The 17900-nt window shown below is 48.2% G+C and overlaps 1 protein-coding gene across 5 annotated transcripts in view; it reads left to right on the top strand.

Annotated features, from left to right (window-relative positions):
- The window catches only part of XPOT (exportin for tRNA), a 1180573-nt gene that overhangs the window by 543127 nt on the left and 619546 nt on the right, over positions 1 to 17900 (top strand). For all 5 annotated transcript variants that reach the window (XM_069629779.1, XM_069629778.1, XM_069629776.1 and 2 more), the window contains one exon: positions 4266 to 4390. In XM_069629779.1, the coding sequence (XP_069485880.1) occupies positions 4266 to 4390 (125 nt within the window). The remainder of the gene's footprint in view (positions 1 to 4265; positions 4391 to 17900) is intronic.

The following is a 17900-nucleotide window of genomic DNA, read 5'->3' as shown; positions in this document are numbered from 1 at the left end:
AGAAAGGCGCCATAGAACTGGTGCCTGTAGCGGAGAGGAACAAGGGATGGTATTCCCCTTATTTTTTGATTTCCAAGAAAGACGGGGGATTGAGACCCATCATGGACTTGCGCGGTTTGAACAAACTCCTCAGGAAGGACAAGTTCAAGATGGTTACTCTCTCTCAAGTCCTCCAGGCCCTTCAGCTTCAGGACTGGTTGGTGTCACTCGACCTCAAGGATGCTTACTTCCATGTGCCGATCCATCCCAAGCACAAGAAGTACCTGAGGTTCGCGGTTGGCGACTCGCACTTTCAGTTTCGGGTCCTGCCGTTCGGTTTGACCTCCGCCCCGAGGGTTTTCACCAAGCTCATGGTGGTGGTGGCAGCGCATCTCAGGCAAGGGGGGATTCACGTCTACCCCTACCTGGACGATTGGTTGATCAGGGGGTGCTCTCCCGAGCAGGTCCTGGATCATCTGTCCGTCGCCTGCCACTCCCTTCACAGGCTGGGCTTCTCCCTCAATTTAAAGAAGTCCCATTTGACGCCAACGCAGAGGCTCCAGTACATCGGAGCAGTGCTCGACACTTCCCTGGGGCAGTGTTTTCCTCCCCAGGTGAGGGCTCTTCACATTCAGCAGATGGTGCGCAAGTTTCAGCATGCCCAGACGCTCCCAGCGTTCGAGTTCTTGAGGTTGCTCGGCCTCATGGCATCCTGCATTCTTCTGGTGCCAGAGGCTCGCCTGCGAATGAGATCTTTGCAGTGGGCACTCAAGATGCAATGGTCGCAGTCCTCCGGCAGGATGTCGGACCCGATTCAGGTGCCGCCCTCGGTCGCCCGGGACCTTCTGTGGTGGGCCGTCGAAGGCAACTTGATGAAGGGGGCTCCGTTTTGGCTTCCCTGGCCGGAGGTGACGATCGTGTCGGATGCGTCCCTCACGGGATGGGGAGCTCATGCCAACGGGCTGACAGTCAGCGGTCGTTGGTCTCCGTCGGAGTCCAGACTCCATATCAATCTGTTGGAGCTGAGGGCCGTCAGGCTAGCCCTGAGGGCTTTTCTGCCGACTGTGCGAGGGAAGAATGTCCTGATCCTGACGGACAACACAGTGGCCATGCACTACCTCAACAAAAAGGGGGGGGCAGGGTCACTTCCTCTGTGCAGGGAGGCGATGCAGCTCGAGTTCTGGGCCATCCAGCAGGAAGTTTCGATCTCGGCAGTTCATCTGGCCGGAGTCGAGAACGTGACGGCGGACGCTCTGAGCAGGCAGAGCACGATCTCTCACGAGTGGGAGTTGGCTCAGGAGATTCTCCTGGAGATCTTCGCCCTTTGGGGGACCCCTCAAGTGGATCTCTTTGCCTCCAGTGTCAACCGGAAGTGCGAAAGGTTTTGCTCGCGGGAATTTCCTCCAAAAGGAGCCTTAGGAGACGCGTTCGTGGTGGAGTGGTCGTTCCCGCTGCTGTACGCGTTTCCTCCGGTCCCCGTCATCCCGCAAGTGCTGCGGAGGTTACGGAAGTTCGGTTCCCGGATGATCCTCATTGCTCCGGCGTGGGCTCGGAGGACGTGGTACCCGGACCTTCTCGACTTGTCCATCTGCCCTCCACGTCGTCTTCCCTACCGAGACGATCTGCTCTCACGGGAGGGGGGTCGGGTTCTCCATCCAGAGGTCGGATCCCTCAACCTTCACGCTTGGCTTCTGAAAGGTTGAGGTATAAGGATTGGGACCTCCCTGAAGACGTGATGGAGGTGTTGCTTTCGGCCCGAAGGCCCGCAACTAAGTCTCTGTACCGTTGCCGTTGGCGTAAGTTCTGCGACTGGTGCAGAGTTCAGAATGTGGATCCTTTTGCATGTGACATCCCCATGGTTCTGTCCTTTTTGCTTTCTTTGGCCCACAGGGGCTTGCAAGTGGGTACCGTTAAGGGTTACCTGGCGGCGCTGTCCATCTTTAAGCGCTCATCTGAAGAATGTTCTTACTTTAAAATCCCTTTAATTTCACAGTTTCTGAAAGGGCTCACTAATGTGTTCCCTCCGTCGCCTTTCCTGGTGCCCGGTTGGGATTTGAACCTTGTTCTTAGGTTTCTTATGGGTGCTCCGTTTGAGCCGTTACATTCTTGCCCTTTGAGGCTGTTGACTTTGAAAACTGTGTTTTTAGTTGCGGTTACTTCCGCTCGCAGAGTGAGTGAGTTACAGGCACTTTCTGTTAAGCCACCCTTCACTGTATTTCACAAGGACAGGGTTGTCCTTCGAGTTCGTCCTTCTTTTCTTCCGAAGGTAGTGACGGAATTTCATTTGGCCCAGAAGATTGTTCTTCCGGCATTCTATCCTCCTCCGCATCCTGGTAAGGAAGAGGAGAGGCTCCATAGGCTTGATCCTAGGAGAGCTTTGAGCTTTTATGTTTCTCGCATGTCCCGGGTCAGAGTGGACGATCAACTCTTTATTGGTTACGCTGGTAAGCGCTTGGGGCAAGCTGTGACGAAACAGACTTTGTCCCGCTGGATTATTTTGGCCATCTCGGAGTGTTACCGCTTGGCGGGCAAGGACCCTCCGGCTGGCTTGCGGGCCCATTCTACCAGGGGCTTGGCTGCATCTACTGCCCTGCAGAGGGGTGTTCCTATTCGCAACATCTGTGATGCTGCCACCTGGGCTTCAGTGCATACATTTGTGCGGCATTATTCCCTCGATTCCATCAGAGGGCAGGATCTGGCCTTTGGCAAGGCGGTCCTTTGCTCTGCTATTTGATTGGCTATTCTAAATTTTGTTTCTAAATTCTTTCCCTCCTCCTTGATTTGGTACTGCTTTGGGAGTCTGTCATAGATATGGAATACGTCGGAGGACCCAATCCCCTCGAAGAACAAGTTACTTTCTTACCTGGTAACGTTCTTTCGATGGGATGGTCCGACGACGTATTCCATATCGCTCCCGCCCTGCCTTCCCCGCTGCAGAATTTCTGTTGCGTTTGCAGCTTACGTTCCGCAAGGCTTTGTGTCGGACTGGCAGTTGACTATTGTCACACGTTCTGGGGGAAAAAACTACAACTGAGGCTACTGGCGTCGTGCGTCCTACTTATCACATCGGATGACGTCGGACGTCGGAGGAGGTCCTCGACGGCGGCGCATCGACGTCATCGACGCAGGACGCAGACGCCGAAAAAGTTTCCGAAGCAGCACAGCTGTGGTGATTACTGTCATAGATATGGAATACGTCGTCGGACCATCCCATCGAAAGAACGTTACCAGGTAAGAAAGTAACTTGTTCTTCTGGTGGCTCCTCCTGAGCTTTTTGAGTCTCGTTGGCATGGACGACCCAACCATGTTTTGCACATGCTGATGCTGAAATCCTTCAGGGGACCTTCCCTAGCCCCCCGACCCCTTTGAATTCGATTCCGTTTCTTGTTATGAAAAAGCTTCAGTGGCTGACTTCCTTTGTTCTGCCGCCCAAGGGCCACTGGTTCCCCTGTGCACCCATTTGACTTTTTGAGACACTCATTTCCCAGAAAGGTTTGTACTAAAAATCCATTTGCATATGTCTAGTCCCACCCACATGGGCAATCCAGCACCAAAATGCTAAAGCAAAGCGCCTCTGAACAAGAGTTCCATCAGCAACCCAGACATGTTTCAGCCTTATTTGGCCTCCTCTGTGAGGTGAAGCTGTGCCTCCCTAAGGCACAGTGAGCAAGGGGTCCACATCTGGTTTACCCTTGGTGACTTCCTTTTTACTTGCCCGAATTGCATTGATTTTAACATTGTCCTAGTATATATAATAACCATATTGTTATACAGCTACAAATGTTTCCTTGACTATAAGTGTGCTCAAAGGTCTTTGAACTCAACTACAGTCCTTCTCCCTCCTAGACTAAGCCTGGCTGCTTGACCATAGCTACCAAACCTTTTTGGTAGGTCGGGCAAAACCTAAGATTTGAAGCCCTGTGCTCCTAAGAGTGAGTCTTCTACAGTCCTACCACAGGTGGACTTTGATCAAACTCCCCAACAGTAGACTTCCTATCCTCGGCTTAAAGGGGGACTTGTCAAAACATGAATACTTTCTAATTTGGAAAGTGGGAATAATGTGCCCACAGGTTTTTGAGCATACCAGAGCCATTCCATTTTGTTTTCATGGCACTGTTGGGCCCTCAGAAATTGTAGGGTATTGATCAAATTAAGTACATATTTTTTCCCCCTTTTTCGCAATCGGAAACTGCATGACCAATTCTTTCTACTTTCTTTTCCCTGTAATAGATGAATAGAATACATCCTTGGTATTGTCTAATTTGGACACCATTTGCATTTCACAGGGTGAAGATGAAGCCATGTTTGTGGAGTACAGGAAGCAGCTAAAATTGCTATTAGACCGGCTGGCTCAGGTCTCCCCGGAGCTGCTCTTGGCCTCTGTCCAAAGAGTTTTCAACACTACGGTTCAGTAAGTCTGGAATTATTGTTATTTTTATTGCATGCTGCTTTTTCCTGTGTTTAATCTAATGGGCAGGGAGAATTTCTTTTTGTTAAACGCCTAATCATGTAACTGTGTATAGAAAGTGTTTCAAATAGATTCCTCCATATTATTGTAGAACTATATTTAAATAGCTATTGATCTTTTGACATTTGTGTTAATTTAATTTGAGTTCCCTTATGGAATTAGTTTAGATTGTGGTGAGTCATAGTGTAAAAAGCTCAGTTAAAATAACTTTCAAAAAGTATTAATGCAAGAAAAGGGTGTGCATATGTAAGGTAAGCCTCTTCGCAAGGAGATGGCTGGCGCAGTATGTATGGCTATGACTTTACAAAGCGCTCAATGAAAAGAAAAAAATTCAAAAAAGTATTGGTAGTATTACATTTTCCATTTGTGATTAGTAATATCCCATTCTTTTTAATGATGTCTTCATTCCCAAGGGTTCTGCTCTGTGACATATTTACGCATGCCTGGTAGTCTCAATAAGCTCAATCCAGTTACTAGACATTCTCTACTCGTAGGTGGTGTGGGTTTGATAGAAAATACTTTTGTATAGTCCCTTTAACATTTTGCTGTTTTTGGTATGTCCTCCCAATTTTTCCCCTGCAAATCCTTGTTAAGATGAATTTCAACAATCTGGCCCGGTGGATGGATTTTAGAAGTTCAGCCTAGTTATGGAGAGCAGGGATACTCTCACAGGTTAGCCAAACCTAACCAAGTTAAGTGTGGAGAGTGGTCAAGGCTTAGTCTCAGGAGAATGTGAGTGGGGTCAGGGGTCCATAGTCCACAATGAGCACACAATTATTCAAATTAGACCGGTAAGTACATAAATACTCTTTATTATAGGCCCAAAAAACACTAAGAAAATAAGCAGGTAGTAATATCACACACAAATCATTTATCAAACATATATACAGCCACCTTTAGGTTTCTAGGAATACATAAAAAAAACTTGGACAACTAAGAGAAGGTAAGTAGTGAAGTCCAATTTGTATGATGTATGGCCCAAAAGACACAAACCTTCTTGGGACAGATTTAGGAAGAGTGTTTGTGGTGGTGAAAAATGTTCCAGAAGATTCAACAATGTTATAGGTCAGTAAAATAATTTTTCTATCTTTAGGTACCGCATTTCTATCAATCAAAACGCGATGGAACAAAATAAACCAAAGACAGTGTGGCTGAATGCTTTGCGAGTACTCACTCACCTGACTCCAATTTTCCCAGTTGTCTTTGGTCGACTGGGGGTAGCTGGGTGTCGGTTTTCCCATTGTTTGCTTTAATGCAGGATGTCTATAGGTTGCAGGTTTAAGGATTTCTCTGGTCGGCTGCTAGCTCAGGATGCAACCCCGGGTGAAGACGCCCAGCAGGATTCAACGGTGTAGGACTCTTCTGGACACCTCACAGGACACAGGGACGCGACTTCCACCGCACAGGGACAGAACAATGATATGATATGGCATTTGTAACGCACAATGGCAGGCATCCCTCCAGTCATGGTTGAAGAAGACCTTCCAGAATAGGAGCCCTTGATGCTGGGAAGCTAAAACTTTGCAGGAAAGTGACTGGTAACATGAGCTGGCGACCACTGAGTTTACGGGCGAAAACGTGGTATGGCAACGCTTCTGGTGAGGTAGCCCACTGGGCAGCTGGTCTGGTAATTTAATCGGGTAGTCAAGGAGGGACACTTCTGACTACTGAAGACAAAACGGTCTTCGGGAAGGTGTTGAAACTAGTTGGTCCCATTAGTCGAGGGCTTGAAGTACTGCAGAGGGCCTTTGCAGATCAGCTAGTCGAGCAGGGCTTCACCGGGCCAAACGCAGGAAGGGATAGGAAGCCTCTTTGGGGTCATCCATGGATGTTCAGTTGGATGCTCTTCTAAACAGGATACTTGACTCCAATGCTGATCTCAAGAAATGGCTACAGGTGTCCTCCTCTTATCCCAAATCCTGGCTGGAAGCAAGTCCAAGCCCACCAATGGTTAGGATCTGCATCATTCAAAAAGTCTGTATTGGTCCAATCAGGGACTACTGAGTTTCACCCTTAGACCGTCTGGCGCCACAGATGTGGAGTGGGACTGGTTCCACACACACATGGCATGCAGTAGCCCACGAAAGCAGCAGCTTTCCTGTGCAAATGCATGACCATATAAGAGATTTCATGACCTAAGAAGGGAGGAAGAAGGCCAAACAACAATATGGCCAAAGTATATCCAAAATTCTTGTGGCACAACCATTTTAGTGCACTAGCCACATTTAGTAGCCAGATGCAGTAAATGCGAATCTGTACACTAAAAAGAATGTAAAAATGTATCTGCTGCCACCAGCTTCTCTTTAGGCACATATAAAAGTAACCAGAGAAAATCCAGTGTAAAAGACTAGGGTGATACAAATGTATCCCCACTGCACTGCATGGCAAGATGCTGTGTGCACTGTTAAAAAGTTACCCAAACAGATAAATAAAACAATAAAAAGACACAAGGGAACCCTTGTTTCCCAGTACTGATAGTCTGAAGGACTGATCAGTGTTTCCCCTTGACAAAATAAGGAAAAGTCAGGGGGAATCTGAAGGCCTCACTTTTCTGTAAAAAGTCAGGACAGATTAAACAAAAGCAAAAAGGTTTGGGGGTCCATAGAATATGGACGGAAAGTTGCCCAAAGACAAAACTTTCCAAACCGTCCTATTTATATCTCACTGAGAATGTACCTCTGACATTTTTTTTGTCTTCCCAAGGATGCAACCAACTCTTTAAGTGAACTGGAAAAAGTTCTAACCCATATAAGCATAGACATAACCTTTGACTTTGTAGCATTGGATCAGCGGGATCAAAGAAAAGAAAAATGTCTTATATATTAGTTCACTTGCACCAACACAACAGACATTTATTAGGTTTATAGTCATCGCATCGAATGCAAGACCATTGAATGCCTTACCATAGAAAAAAAAATGCATCATAAACAAAAAAGCATTGATTGCATTTTTTTTAATGTCGGTCCCCCTCAATCCCCCTTCTTTAACCTTTAAAACCCATTATAATTAAAATAAACCCTTTACCTTTAAAAAAATGCATTTGAATGCTTTTTTTCGATGCATTTTTTTCTTTGGTATGGCATTCGATGGTCTTGCATTCGATACAATGACTAGATGCCATTTATTCCATTACTCTTTCCTTCAGGATTTTTCTATGGTGCTTATTGACAAAGATATAACCCAAATAAAACAAGTTATTGACAACTGTAACTTTTGTACCATCGATAGCCTAAGAGTTTTCTTGTCCTTGTTTACATGTTGTCACATAGGACCACTGATTTAGCTGCATTAATATCCAAATTGGTTAGTTTGACATAGGTTTCCATCGCCATTGGTTTCTGTTTGAGGCCAATTGGAGTCAGTTCGAATAAAATTATGTGATCTGCATACGCCATCCAAGCCACATCCATAGGGCCAACGCATGGAGAAACAAGACAACTGATCTAGGGTTAATCGTAAATCGTAAATCAGAGATTTAGAGGTTAAGCAATGTGGGGGTAAGGACACACCCTTGCTTTAAAGCCGTATTTGCCTCCACATCACCGATCACAACCCCTTTTAACGAGACATTTAGTTTGGTATTTGTGTGGAACATTCTAAGCATATTTAATAAAGCCAAGGAATATTCCATCTGCTTAGCTTACTGCATAATCTGCTTCTAGTGACTCTGGCTCCAGTCTAGTGACTGGCAGAAGATATGTCCAGACTGGCTATATAGATTGGTTTCCTCTTTTCCAAGATGGCTTTAGATTGAATAATGCACATGACTAATCCATTTAAAGCTGTGCATGTACCTTTTCTAAACCCAGCCTGGAACAATCTGATAGAATTCTCTATCCAGCGATGAAGATCCTTCAGCACAAAACTGGCAAGAACCTTCGAAAAACAGTCCATCAAAGAAATAAGCCTATAGATTTTTAGGAGAATCCCGGAATCCTTGTTTATATATTGGCACCAAAATTGACATTGTCCAAGACTCTGGCATAAACAGTTTAAATGTGACTTGGAAAAAAGACACATACGACTGCCAGCCCACAGGTGTGGATTCTGTTCTAAGACCAAATTAGATCATCCCTCCCAACCGCAGGCTCTAGAATTTTTCTATGTTCCCAGAGCACACATCGACTCCTTATCAAAATGTAGACCTTGGGGTCCTGTCCCCCTCTGTTACCAATAACCCAGTATCCCCTTTATTCGAGAAGAGATCAGAATAATAGGACATCCAGTCCAACTCCGAGGTACAATTTGGCTGGAGTAACCTATGTTTCTTGTCCAAACCATTTAGAATGTTCCACAACCCCCTACTATCATGCTCAATTAGTTTGTGAATCGCCTGTTGGTTTTGCCTATGAAATTTCATGGGACTTACACCAGTTTCTATCGGACTGTTTAACTCTTTTGTTAATAGCTACTTTTACTAGAGGGGCAAAAAGGGGTTTCTCAATCGGTGCACCGCACATTTTAACAGCCAGTTGAAGACCCGTCGTTCCCACCATTATTAAACCTACATTTTGCAAAGATACTGGCATGATCACTTGTTGTCTGGTGTTGACTTTCCAGCGAATGGAACTGATCCATCCGAGAGCGGGTAACAAATATAAATTCTATTGTAGAATTGGAGAAGGGCGCAAACCCTGACGGCTGTATTAGGAAAGATTTCTCTTTTTAGAAACTTTACGTCCATGTTCTATGGACCCCCAAACGTGTTCCTTTTTGTTTTTCGCAATGTCTTGATTTTATACAGTGAAGTGCAGCCTTCAGCTTCACTCCACTGGGCTTTTGCTCACAGGTTAAGGAGAAATGGACTAACCCTCCAGACTGTCAGTACTAGGAAACTATTTCCCTTAGTCTTTTGACTTTGTTGCTTTTTTGGGTAACTTTTTAACATTGCACAAGGCATCTTTCAGTGCAATGGGGTTTCTTTTGTATGACCTTAGACTACACTCAAAGGAATTCTTTGGTTACCAAAGATGTGCTTAAAGACAAACTGGTGGCAACAGTAATTTTCCATAATTTCTACTGTATTTTTCTTTAGCCCCTACCATGTTAACCACTTTTGCCTACTAACAGTGGCTAGTGTCCCAACATGGCCATGCCACAAGGTTTTTCGTTTGTTTCTTGGCCATCTTGTCCTGTGGCCTTGTTCCTGCCTTGCCAGGTCAGGAATTTGCTTTTATGGTTATGCACTGGTCCAGGAAAGGCTTGCTTTTTGCGGGTTAGTACATTCCACATGTTTAGGGTCCCAGGAAGTGGACTGGGACTGCGTGGTCCCAATCCACACACAGGCACCCGAGAGTCTACTGTGCATACTAGAGTGAAACCCACCGTGGGTCCCTGATTGGATCACTGCTGGTGTGAATGTGTGGGGCATATCTTGCCATTGGATGGCTGAGTCTGGTCACTTACCTGACTTCGGGATAATAAGAGGAGCCCCACAGCTATTCCAGCCGATCTGAAGAAAGGCCAAATATCCTGTTGTAGCTATGAAGACTGTGGAAGACTCATGGACGATCCTTGAAGAGGCCTGGCGACCTATCTGGCTACTGATCTCTGAAGACCCTTGCTGGTGCTTCAACCCTCTGGACCAGTGGGAACAACTGCTCCCGGCGTATTCTGGTACCCAAGCAAGTTGGAGCCCTCAGAAGTTTCCCTGGATCACCAAGTGGACTACCCAGCTCCAGATTGGGATACCGCGATAGAAGAGCTGCCGATCCGAGTTTTGGCCCAGACCTCCAGGGGTCTTCAGCTTTTACAGCAAGAGGCCCTCCTGTGAAATTGCAGCTCCCTGACATCGACGGGTCATGAGATAGGAGGCTTTCTTCAACCGCGATAACTGTGATGCCTGCTGTCACCGTGCAATGGAGACCGTCCCTGGAACTGGCTTTACTGCATCTGTTTGAGTGCTTAGAAGAGGCCTGCGTAAGTTTTTCTTGCATTGTTTGCCGAGAAGAGGTTGTGCAAGTTTCCTCTTTCCATCCAACCGGAACTCTTCTTGCACCCACAGCTTCTGGGCACCAGAGACTGGAACCAAAGGTGGGAAAACGTACCTCAGGCGTCCCCCCAAGTCTACAGCGAAACCGGACCACAGCTGGTAAGTTGTAGTGATACTTACCTGCCCCCATATCTCCACCCTTGAAAAGTTTGCATATCTTTTAAAACTTGTTTGGCTTTGGCAAAACTTACTGCCGAAAGCCCTCCGAAAGAATACATCCTCTTCTGACATTTGGGCCCATCTTCACGTCCCCAGGACCACTCTCCTAATTTCTTTCAAACTCTTTGCCTATTTGAAAACTTGGCGAACCTTTCATATTCGTGCCTTGGTTCTCTTGGATCCAGGGATTGGGGGTACAAGGGTACTTCAAATGTTGGATTTTTGAGGACTGGCTAGATCGTGATTCTCTGCTCCATTGTACCGAATCTGGGTTCTGGACAGTCGGGGCGCACAAACATCTGGAGCACTACTCTAGCAATGAGCTCAGGAGGACTCCCAGTACACTACAAACGGAGAACAGAGATGGGCTTTTTAAGAAAATAACAAAAGGCGCCCCTTGTAGCGAGAACAAAGAAACGTGTACTGCAAGGCCCCTCTTTGTAGTGGAGAGCAATTTCTAAGCTGAGGATCTGTGGGGTCCCAAGGCTTAACTTGGGACAGTGATCGGTGCAGCAAAATAGCCCAGGACAGCGTCTGGCTAGCCCACAGAATGGTTCCTCACTACAGAGCGCTTCTAGCAGCTGGACCTTCGAGCAGGCGTTGGGACTGGTTGTTACCACCGGTTCAAGGTTCTAGTCACCAGTTAAGGTCTTGAGAGACTGGGCTTCGCCAGACAAGTGAAGAAAGGTCTGCTGGCGATCTGTGAACGTGTTGCGGGGAACACCAGTGAGTGGGTCTTGGCTCCCCTGATGGTCTGAGGATTGACTGCATGAGTACTCCCGCCCCCTACCCCAAAACCTGCCACCCTCTCCCGCTGCCTCCCTCACTTTTATCCAGGATCCGGACTGGAGTTCCACCCCAGCCCACCAATGGTAAGGATCCTGGAACATTCAAACTTGCAGCTGCATCTGCCCAGCAGCAGATACACTGTGGCACAAATGTGGACTGGGTATAGACAGATCCGGCCACACACAGACCATCACTTTGCCTGCAAAAGCTGGAGCTTTCCTTGGGAAAGAGCTTACCATATGTAGAAAATCCAGCCACTGCAGGGAAGGATGAAGGTTCATACTACAAAGCGGCCTAATGACAGGGAAAGATCTCATGGCACAGTCATTTCAGAGTATATGGTACTCTTATTGGCATTAAGCGGTCAAATTAAAAAGTGCACAAGACTATAAATGGGAAAATCCCACTAACGTATCCACTGCCACCAGCCCATCCTGGATGGCACGTGCAAGTAACCACAGCTTTAACAAAAACAAAGTTACAGGAACACAGTGTGCCTACAGCACTTCACATGAGTTGATGCGTGAAGGAAAAATAAACCAAGAACTACTTCTACTGAACTGATGGGCATAGGGACTGGTCAGTTCCCCCAAAACTGATGAGCTTAGCAAGGTTAAAGACTTCACTTCCCTCCAAAAGCAAGAAAGCTTCAAATCGATAGCAAAGGTTAAGGTGCCCCATGGAGGGAAAGCAGTAAAAATAAGAATCTTTCCGAACGGTGTTCTACCCCTTTTAGGCAGAATGTATACCTTTTATCATGTGTGGTAGCCCCCTGTATTTTCTGCTGTTTTTTCTGGGTTTTGAGTGTTTTTCTCCTAGTCAGGCCTAAAGACTAAAAGCGTGGCTCTTTTCATATGTTCAGCCTTAAGTCTGTATGGCTCTCAAGACAAGGGTAGCCCAAAAGTGCCCCATTGTGTCCTATATCAGGTACTCTTTCGGTTAGACATGTGGCTAGTGCCTGTGTACACTGTTCCTTTGGCTGGAATCAACTTGACCTGGACAGGTCACTCTTTACACCCCTGACTTTGCCAACATGTATATTGTCTTTGTTTGCCACGAAGAGCTGAGAGGGTCACATGACTATCCACTGTCCCTCTAATGTGTGAAAAATGGTGATCTTGGGCCACTTGATACTTTTTTCCGAGGACTGGGGGTTGTAGTCAGTCGGAGATCAGTTTTGGCTAGCATATGAGATGCCCACCTGGGATACTGTGAATTCATTCCTTTGTGTGATTGGCTACTCTGCTCATTCGCAATCTCCCAAAGGTGATAAAGGCAGACCCATTGTACCTGGTCTACTGCTGGAACCCTGTGCCTGTAATTCCTGGAAGGCCTGCTGCTTGAGGAAGGATCAAAACTCTGCACCAGTATTCTTTGAAAGAATTGATGTCAAAGCTCTGCCTCGCCAGACAAATAGAAGGAACACACTGCAGCACCCTTCCTGTGATCCGTTGGGGACAACTGGATCACAGCTCCTGCTTGCAGGCATAATCTCCCTAAAACGCCTGACCCTGCCTGCATCACTGGATCAAGATGCAGGTTCCCCACCGCTTACAGAACTTGAAGTACTATATGCTGAACACATCCGAAATATCCCAGTACAGCAGGAAAACACCCTGGTTGGGATGCTCCAGGGGCCTTGGTTGCCTTTATTCCTGCAGCCATTCCACCAAACTCGCCTAATGACTTTCAGTGGCTGGTTTCTCTGCAGTGACTTAAACTTCTCTTCAGTATTTTTTCTTTCTTTGTGCCTTTTCAAACTGACGCCATCCTCAAATCCTGTGCCAGAGGACTATGTGGTTACCCTGCATTTATCAGTACTGTTGAATGCAGCCAAACAGACTTTCGATGGATTGTGTCCTCCAACGTATTCCTCATCTTTGTCATGTGATGTCCACAGCTGTGCTGCTTCGGAAATATTTTCGGCAGAGGGCGCCCTTGCGTCGATGGCGTCGGGTCGATGTCCCTCGAAGGCCTCCGTCGAGGGTGACATCATTGGATGTTATAAGTAGCACACACAGTGCCCGTAGTCTCATGTCCGTTTTTTCCGCAAACATGTTTGCTTCTAATAACTCGGCACGCCTCGTGGTTACTGTTAAGTTACCGTACTATGTCGTCTTCTACGATGACGACCTCGCAGTCTGGCTTGAAGAAATGTCGGGACTGCGGCTCTAAGATGTCGATCACGGACCTGCATCGAATGTCTGTGGTGCCTTGGCGAGGGCCAAGCTACAGATGACTGTTCGAAGTGCCAGTTGCTGACTGCCAAGGCCTTGCGGGAACGAAAAGGGAAATTAAAGGTAGGAAGGTGTCCAAGCCCCATAAATCTAAGTCGGCTAGTCTTTCAACCGACGAGTCGAGAGGGGACTCTCCTCGTCGGAAGAAGTCCAAGCGCTCCAGGTCCCACAGTGGTTCCCGTCACTTGTCCTCTTCATCGAGGCTGTCCAGGAAGCGGCATCATCGTTCACATTCCTCGTCCTCTTTGGATGACGCGTCCCCGAAAAAGGTGACCTGCCCCACCAAATGCTCGACCCCGGAGGAGTGGGATGCTTTCCGGGTGCAGATGTTGCAGCTATTTCAGTCCCAGGGCACAGTTCCATCCGCACCTTCTGACAAAGCTGGCAGGGAAAGGTCTCAGCCGGATACTCTTGTGCCTTTGGCCCTGGGTGGACGGCGTGTTAAACATCGGGAGCCTTTGAGGCCCCGTTCGGACAAGGCTTTGGGTGATCACCAGAGACGTGCCAGGTCGGGGTCTTAGTCTCCGGCCAAACCGTCGAGACCTGCAAAATCATTGAAGCCCTTTAAGGTGTCGACTCCCTTGATGCCATGCCCGTCGGGTGCGCCTTTCGGGTCTTTGCCCCTGGTCAGGCCTTCGAAGCCGTCGGCACCATTGTCGATGCCGACAGAGCTGTCAACGCCATTGATGCCATCTGAGCCGCATTTACCTGTGGAGGTCCCTGTGATTGTGGACCTGCTGAGGAAGGCTACTGCCAAGTCTGTGAAGCCTGTAGCTGAGAAGAGGTGTACTCCCAAGGAAAGGACTTCTTTAAGTCCATCCAGGACATTTATGATGAAGAAAGGTCCGATGAGGATGTTGGTCCTTTTGGTCTTCTGAATGGGACTCCTGGTGTTCCGGACTGTCTCATTTCTGAAGAGAGTTGGATGGAGGATCTGTGTAAATCTTTGCAGGATGCCAGTTGCCTTGACACTTCCCCCGAGATTGAGTTCGGCAAGCTGGATTCGGGGGATCATGCCAACTCCTCTTATCGGAGACTAATGTCGAGAGTTGTGGAGTACTTGGGCTGGGCCAGGCCTCCCGTGTATTTTGATCAAAATGATCTTACAGATATTTTGGACCACGGTCCGTCCGCTGACCAGGTGTTGCCATTTCATGTGGCATTGCAAAAGCGGGTGGCTGCTACTTGGAACACCCCAGAGACTATTCCGGCAGTGAACAAGTCGTTAACGAAGAAATACCACCCATCCAGTAGCGACCCCGGCTACCTGTCCACAAAACCCACTCCGGAGAGTTTGGTGGTTCAGGCAGCTACGCCACCCCGAAGCAACCAGCGTACCCTGCCATCCCTCCTGATAGGGACAATAAGCGCATGGATGGATTGGCACGCAAGGTATTTTCTGCTGGGAGCATGGGGTTGAAATTGGCCAACTCCATCTGTGCCTTAGCAAAGTTTTCGCACTCTGTGGAATTGCATCTCTTTAGCGGCTGAGCATATTCCCAAAGGGGAAGTAAGGGATGGCTTTCTAGCTATTGTGAAGGATGGCAAGGATGCCATGTGTGAATCCCTTCAGTCTAGGTTGGACACTGCGGATGGTGTCAGCAGGTCCATGGCTACGAGCACCGTGATGCACAGGTTTGAGTGGTTACGGAATTCCGGGTTTTCACCTGATGTGCAGGCTCCTCTTCTCACCATGCCCTTTGACGGGTCTCATCTGTTTGGCAGCAAGTCTGACGAGAGCATTTAGAAGTTGAAGACCTCCAAAGCAGCTGCCAAATCTTTGGGAGCAGCTGTTCGACAACCTCAGCCTTTTCGTCCTAGGGGACAGCAATGGAGGAGTGGTTCCTTTTCACAACCACTCCTCATTTGGAATGGTGAGGGAGATGGCCAGTTAAAAGGGTCAACGCAAGTTTCCTCATTGTGGACGAGGTAGAGGTGCCAAGCCTCTCAAGCAGCAGCCTCTTTGCCATCAGGCGCTGCCCCAGCCGCTTCAAAACCGCTCTGAGGGCTTGACTCATTGTCCACCGGTAGTGGGCAGGCTGTCTCAGCATCTAGAAGAATGCCAAGCCATTACTTCGGATGCGTGGGCTTTGGAAACAATTGTCCATGGCTACTGCCTTCCTTTTCTAAGACAGCCTCATGACAATTCAACGGGGAAGCACTCTTTGAGGGTTCCGGATTTCCTCCTTGTGCAGGAGATTTTTACCCTGCTAGAGAAAGGCGCTATAGAAGCAGTGCCTGTGGCGGAGAGGAACGGTATTCCCTGTATTTTTTTTTTTATTCCGAAGGAGGACAGAGGACTGAGACCCATCTTGGACTTAGATACTTGGAACAGGTTCCTCAGGAAGGACAAGCACAGGATGGTCACTCTCTCAGATCCTTCAGGCCCAACAACTTCAGGATTGGTTGGTGTCATTGGACCTGCAGGATGCTTATTTTCGTGTGCCGATTCATCTCAAGCACAGAAAATACCTGAGGTACGCAGTTGGCGGCTCGCACTATCAGTGTAGAGTCCTGCCATTCGGGTTGACCTCCGCCCAAGGGTCTTCACCAAGCTAATGGTGGTGGTGGCAGGGCATCTCAGGACAGGGGAGGATTCATGTCTACCCCTACTTAGACGATTAGCTGATCAGGGCACGTTCTCCCGAAAAAGCCTTGGATCATCTCCACGTCACCTGCCACTTCCTTCACAAGCTGGGCTTCTCCCTCAATTTCAAGAAGTCACATATGATACCTTCCCAACAGCTCCAGTACATCAGGCTCTGTTGGACACGTCCTTGGGGATGTGCTTACCACCCAAGGTTGAGGGCTCAACACATTCTCCAGATGGTCACCAAATTTCAACAAGCCCAGAGTCTTCCGGCTTTCGAATTGTTAAGGTTGCTTGGCCTCATGGCTTCCTGCATTGTTCTGGTGCCAGAGGCCTGACTGAGAATGTGATCCCTTCAGTGGGCTCTCTGGACTTGGTCACAGTTCTCGGGCCGGATGTTGGATCTCCTTCATGTTTTGGTCTCACAGGATCTTCTGAGGTGGGCCAGTGAGGACAATCTAATGAAAGGAGAGCCTTTTTGGCAACCGTGGCCGTAGGTAACAGTAGTGACGGACGCTTCCCTCACAGGATGGGGAGCTCATGCCAACGATCTGACCATGAGCGGTCGTTGGTCTCCATCGGAGTCCACACTACACATCAATCTTGTGGAGCTGAGAGCAGTCGGGCAAGCACTGAAGGCTTTCCTGCTGTCTGTGCAGGGGAAGAACGTCCTGATAATGACGGACAACACGGTGGCCATGCATTTCCTCGACGGGAGGTGGTGTAGGGTTGCTACCTCTGTGCAGGGAGGCAATGCAGCTCTGGTTCTGGGCAATTCAAAAGGGGATCTCCCTAGCGGCGGTTCATCCGGCCAGAGAGAACATGGCGGCGGACGCTCTCAGCAGGCAGGGCACAGTCTCCCACGATTGGGTACTAGCTCATGAAGTCCTTCAAGAGATCTTCGCCCTTTGGGGAAACCCGTAGGTGGACCTGTTCGCGACTGGTGCCAACCGGAAGTGCGAAAGGTACTGCGTGAGTGCATTTCCTCCGAGAGGAGCTCTAGGAGACACTATCGTCGTTGATTGATTATTCCCGCTACTGTAAGCGTTTCCTCCGATCCCTGTCATTAAGTTCTCAGGAGGTTACGACGGTTCGGGACCCGCATGATCCTCATTGCTCCGGATTGGGCTAGGAGAGTGTGGTACCCGGACCTTCTAGATAGGTCTATCCTCCAATACATCTTCCCCCAAAAAGAGGATCTTCTCGCTCAAGAGGAAGGTCAGGTTCTCTATCCAGAGGTCAGAACTCTCAACCTTCACGCATGGTTTCTGAAAGGTTGAGATATAAGGATTGGCACCTCCCTGATGATGTGATAGAGGTGTTGCATTTGACCAGGCGGCCAGCCACTAAGTCCCTGTACTGTTGCTGTTGGCATAAGTTTTGCGACTGGTGCAGAGGAAAGAATGTTGTTCCTTTTCAGTGCTCAATTCCGGTGCTTTCCTTCTTGCTTTCTTTGGCCCACAGGGGTCTTCAGATGGGAACCATTAAAGGTTACCTGGCGGCGCTTTCTATCTTTAAGCGCTTTTCCGAGGAATGCTCTTATTTTAAGATTCTACTGATCACTCAGTTTCTGAAAAGGCTCACGAATGTGTTCCTGCCGTCACCTTTTCAGGTGCCGGTCTGGGACCTTATTTTGTCTTGAAGTTTCTTATGGGTGCTGCGTTGAACCTTTGCACTCTTGTCCGT

Source organism: Ambystoma mexicanum, chromosome 12 (genome assembly GCF_040938575.1).
Source record: "Ambystoma mexicanum isolate Mex_15411 chromosome 12, UKY_AmexF1_1, whole genome shotgun sequence".
Lineage (NCBI taxonomy): Eukaryota > Metazoa > Chordata > Amphibia > Caudata > Ambystomatidae > Ambystoma > Ambystoma mexicanum.
Note: the sequence above shows the minus strand (reverse complement) of the source record. Positions and strands in the feature narration are given on the sequence as shown.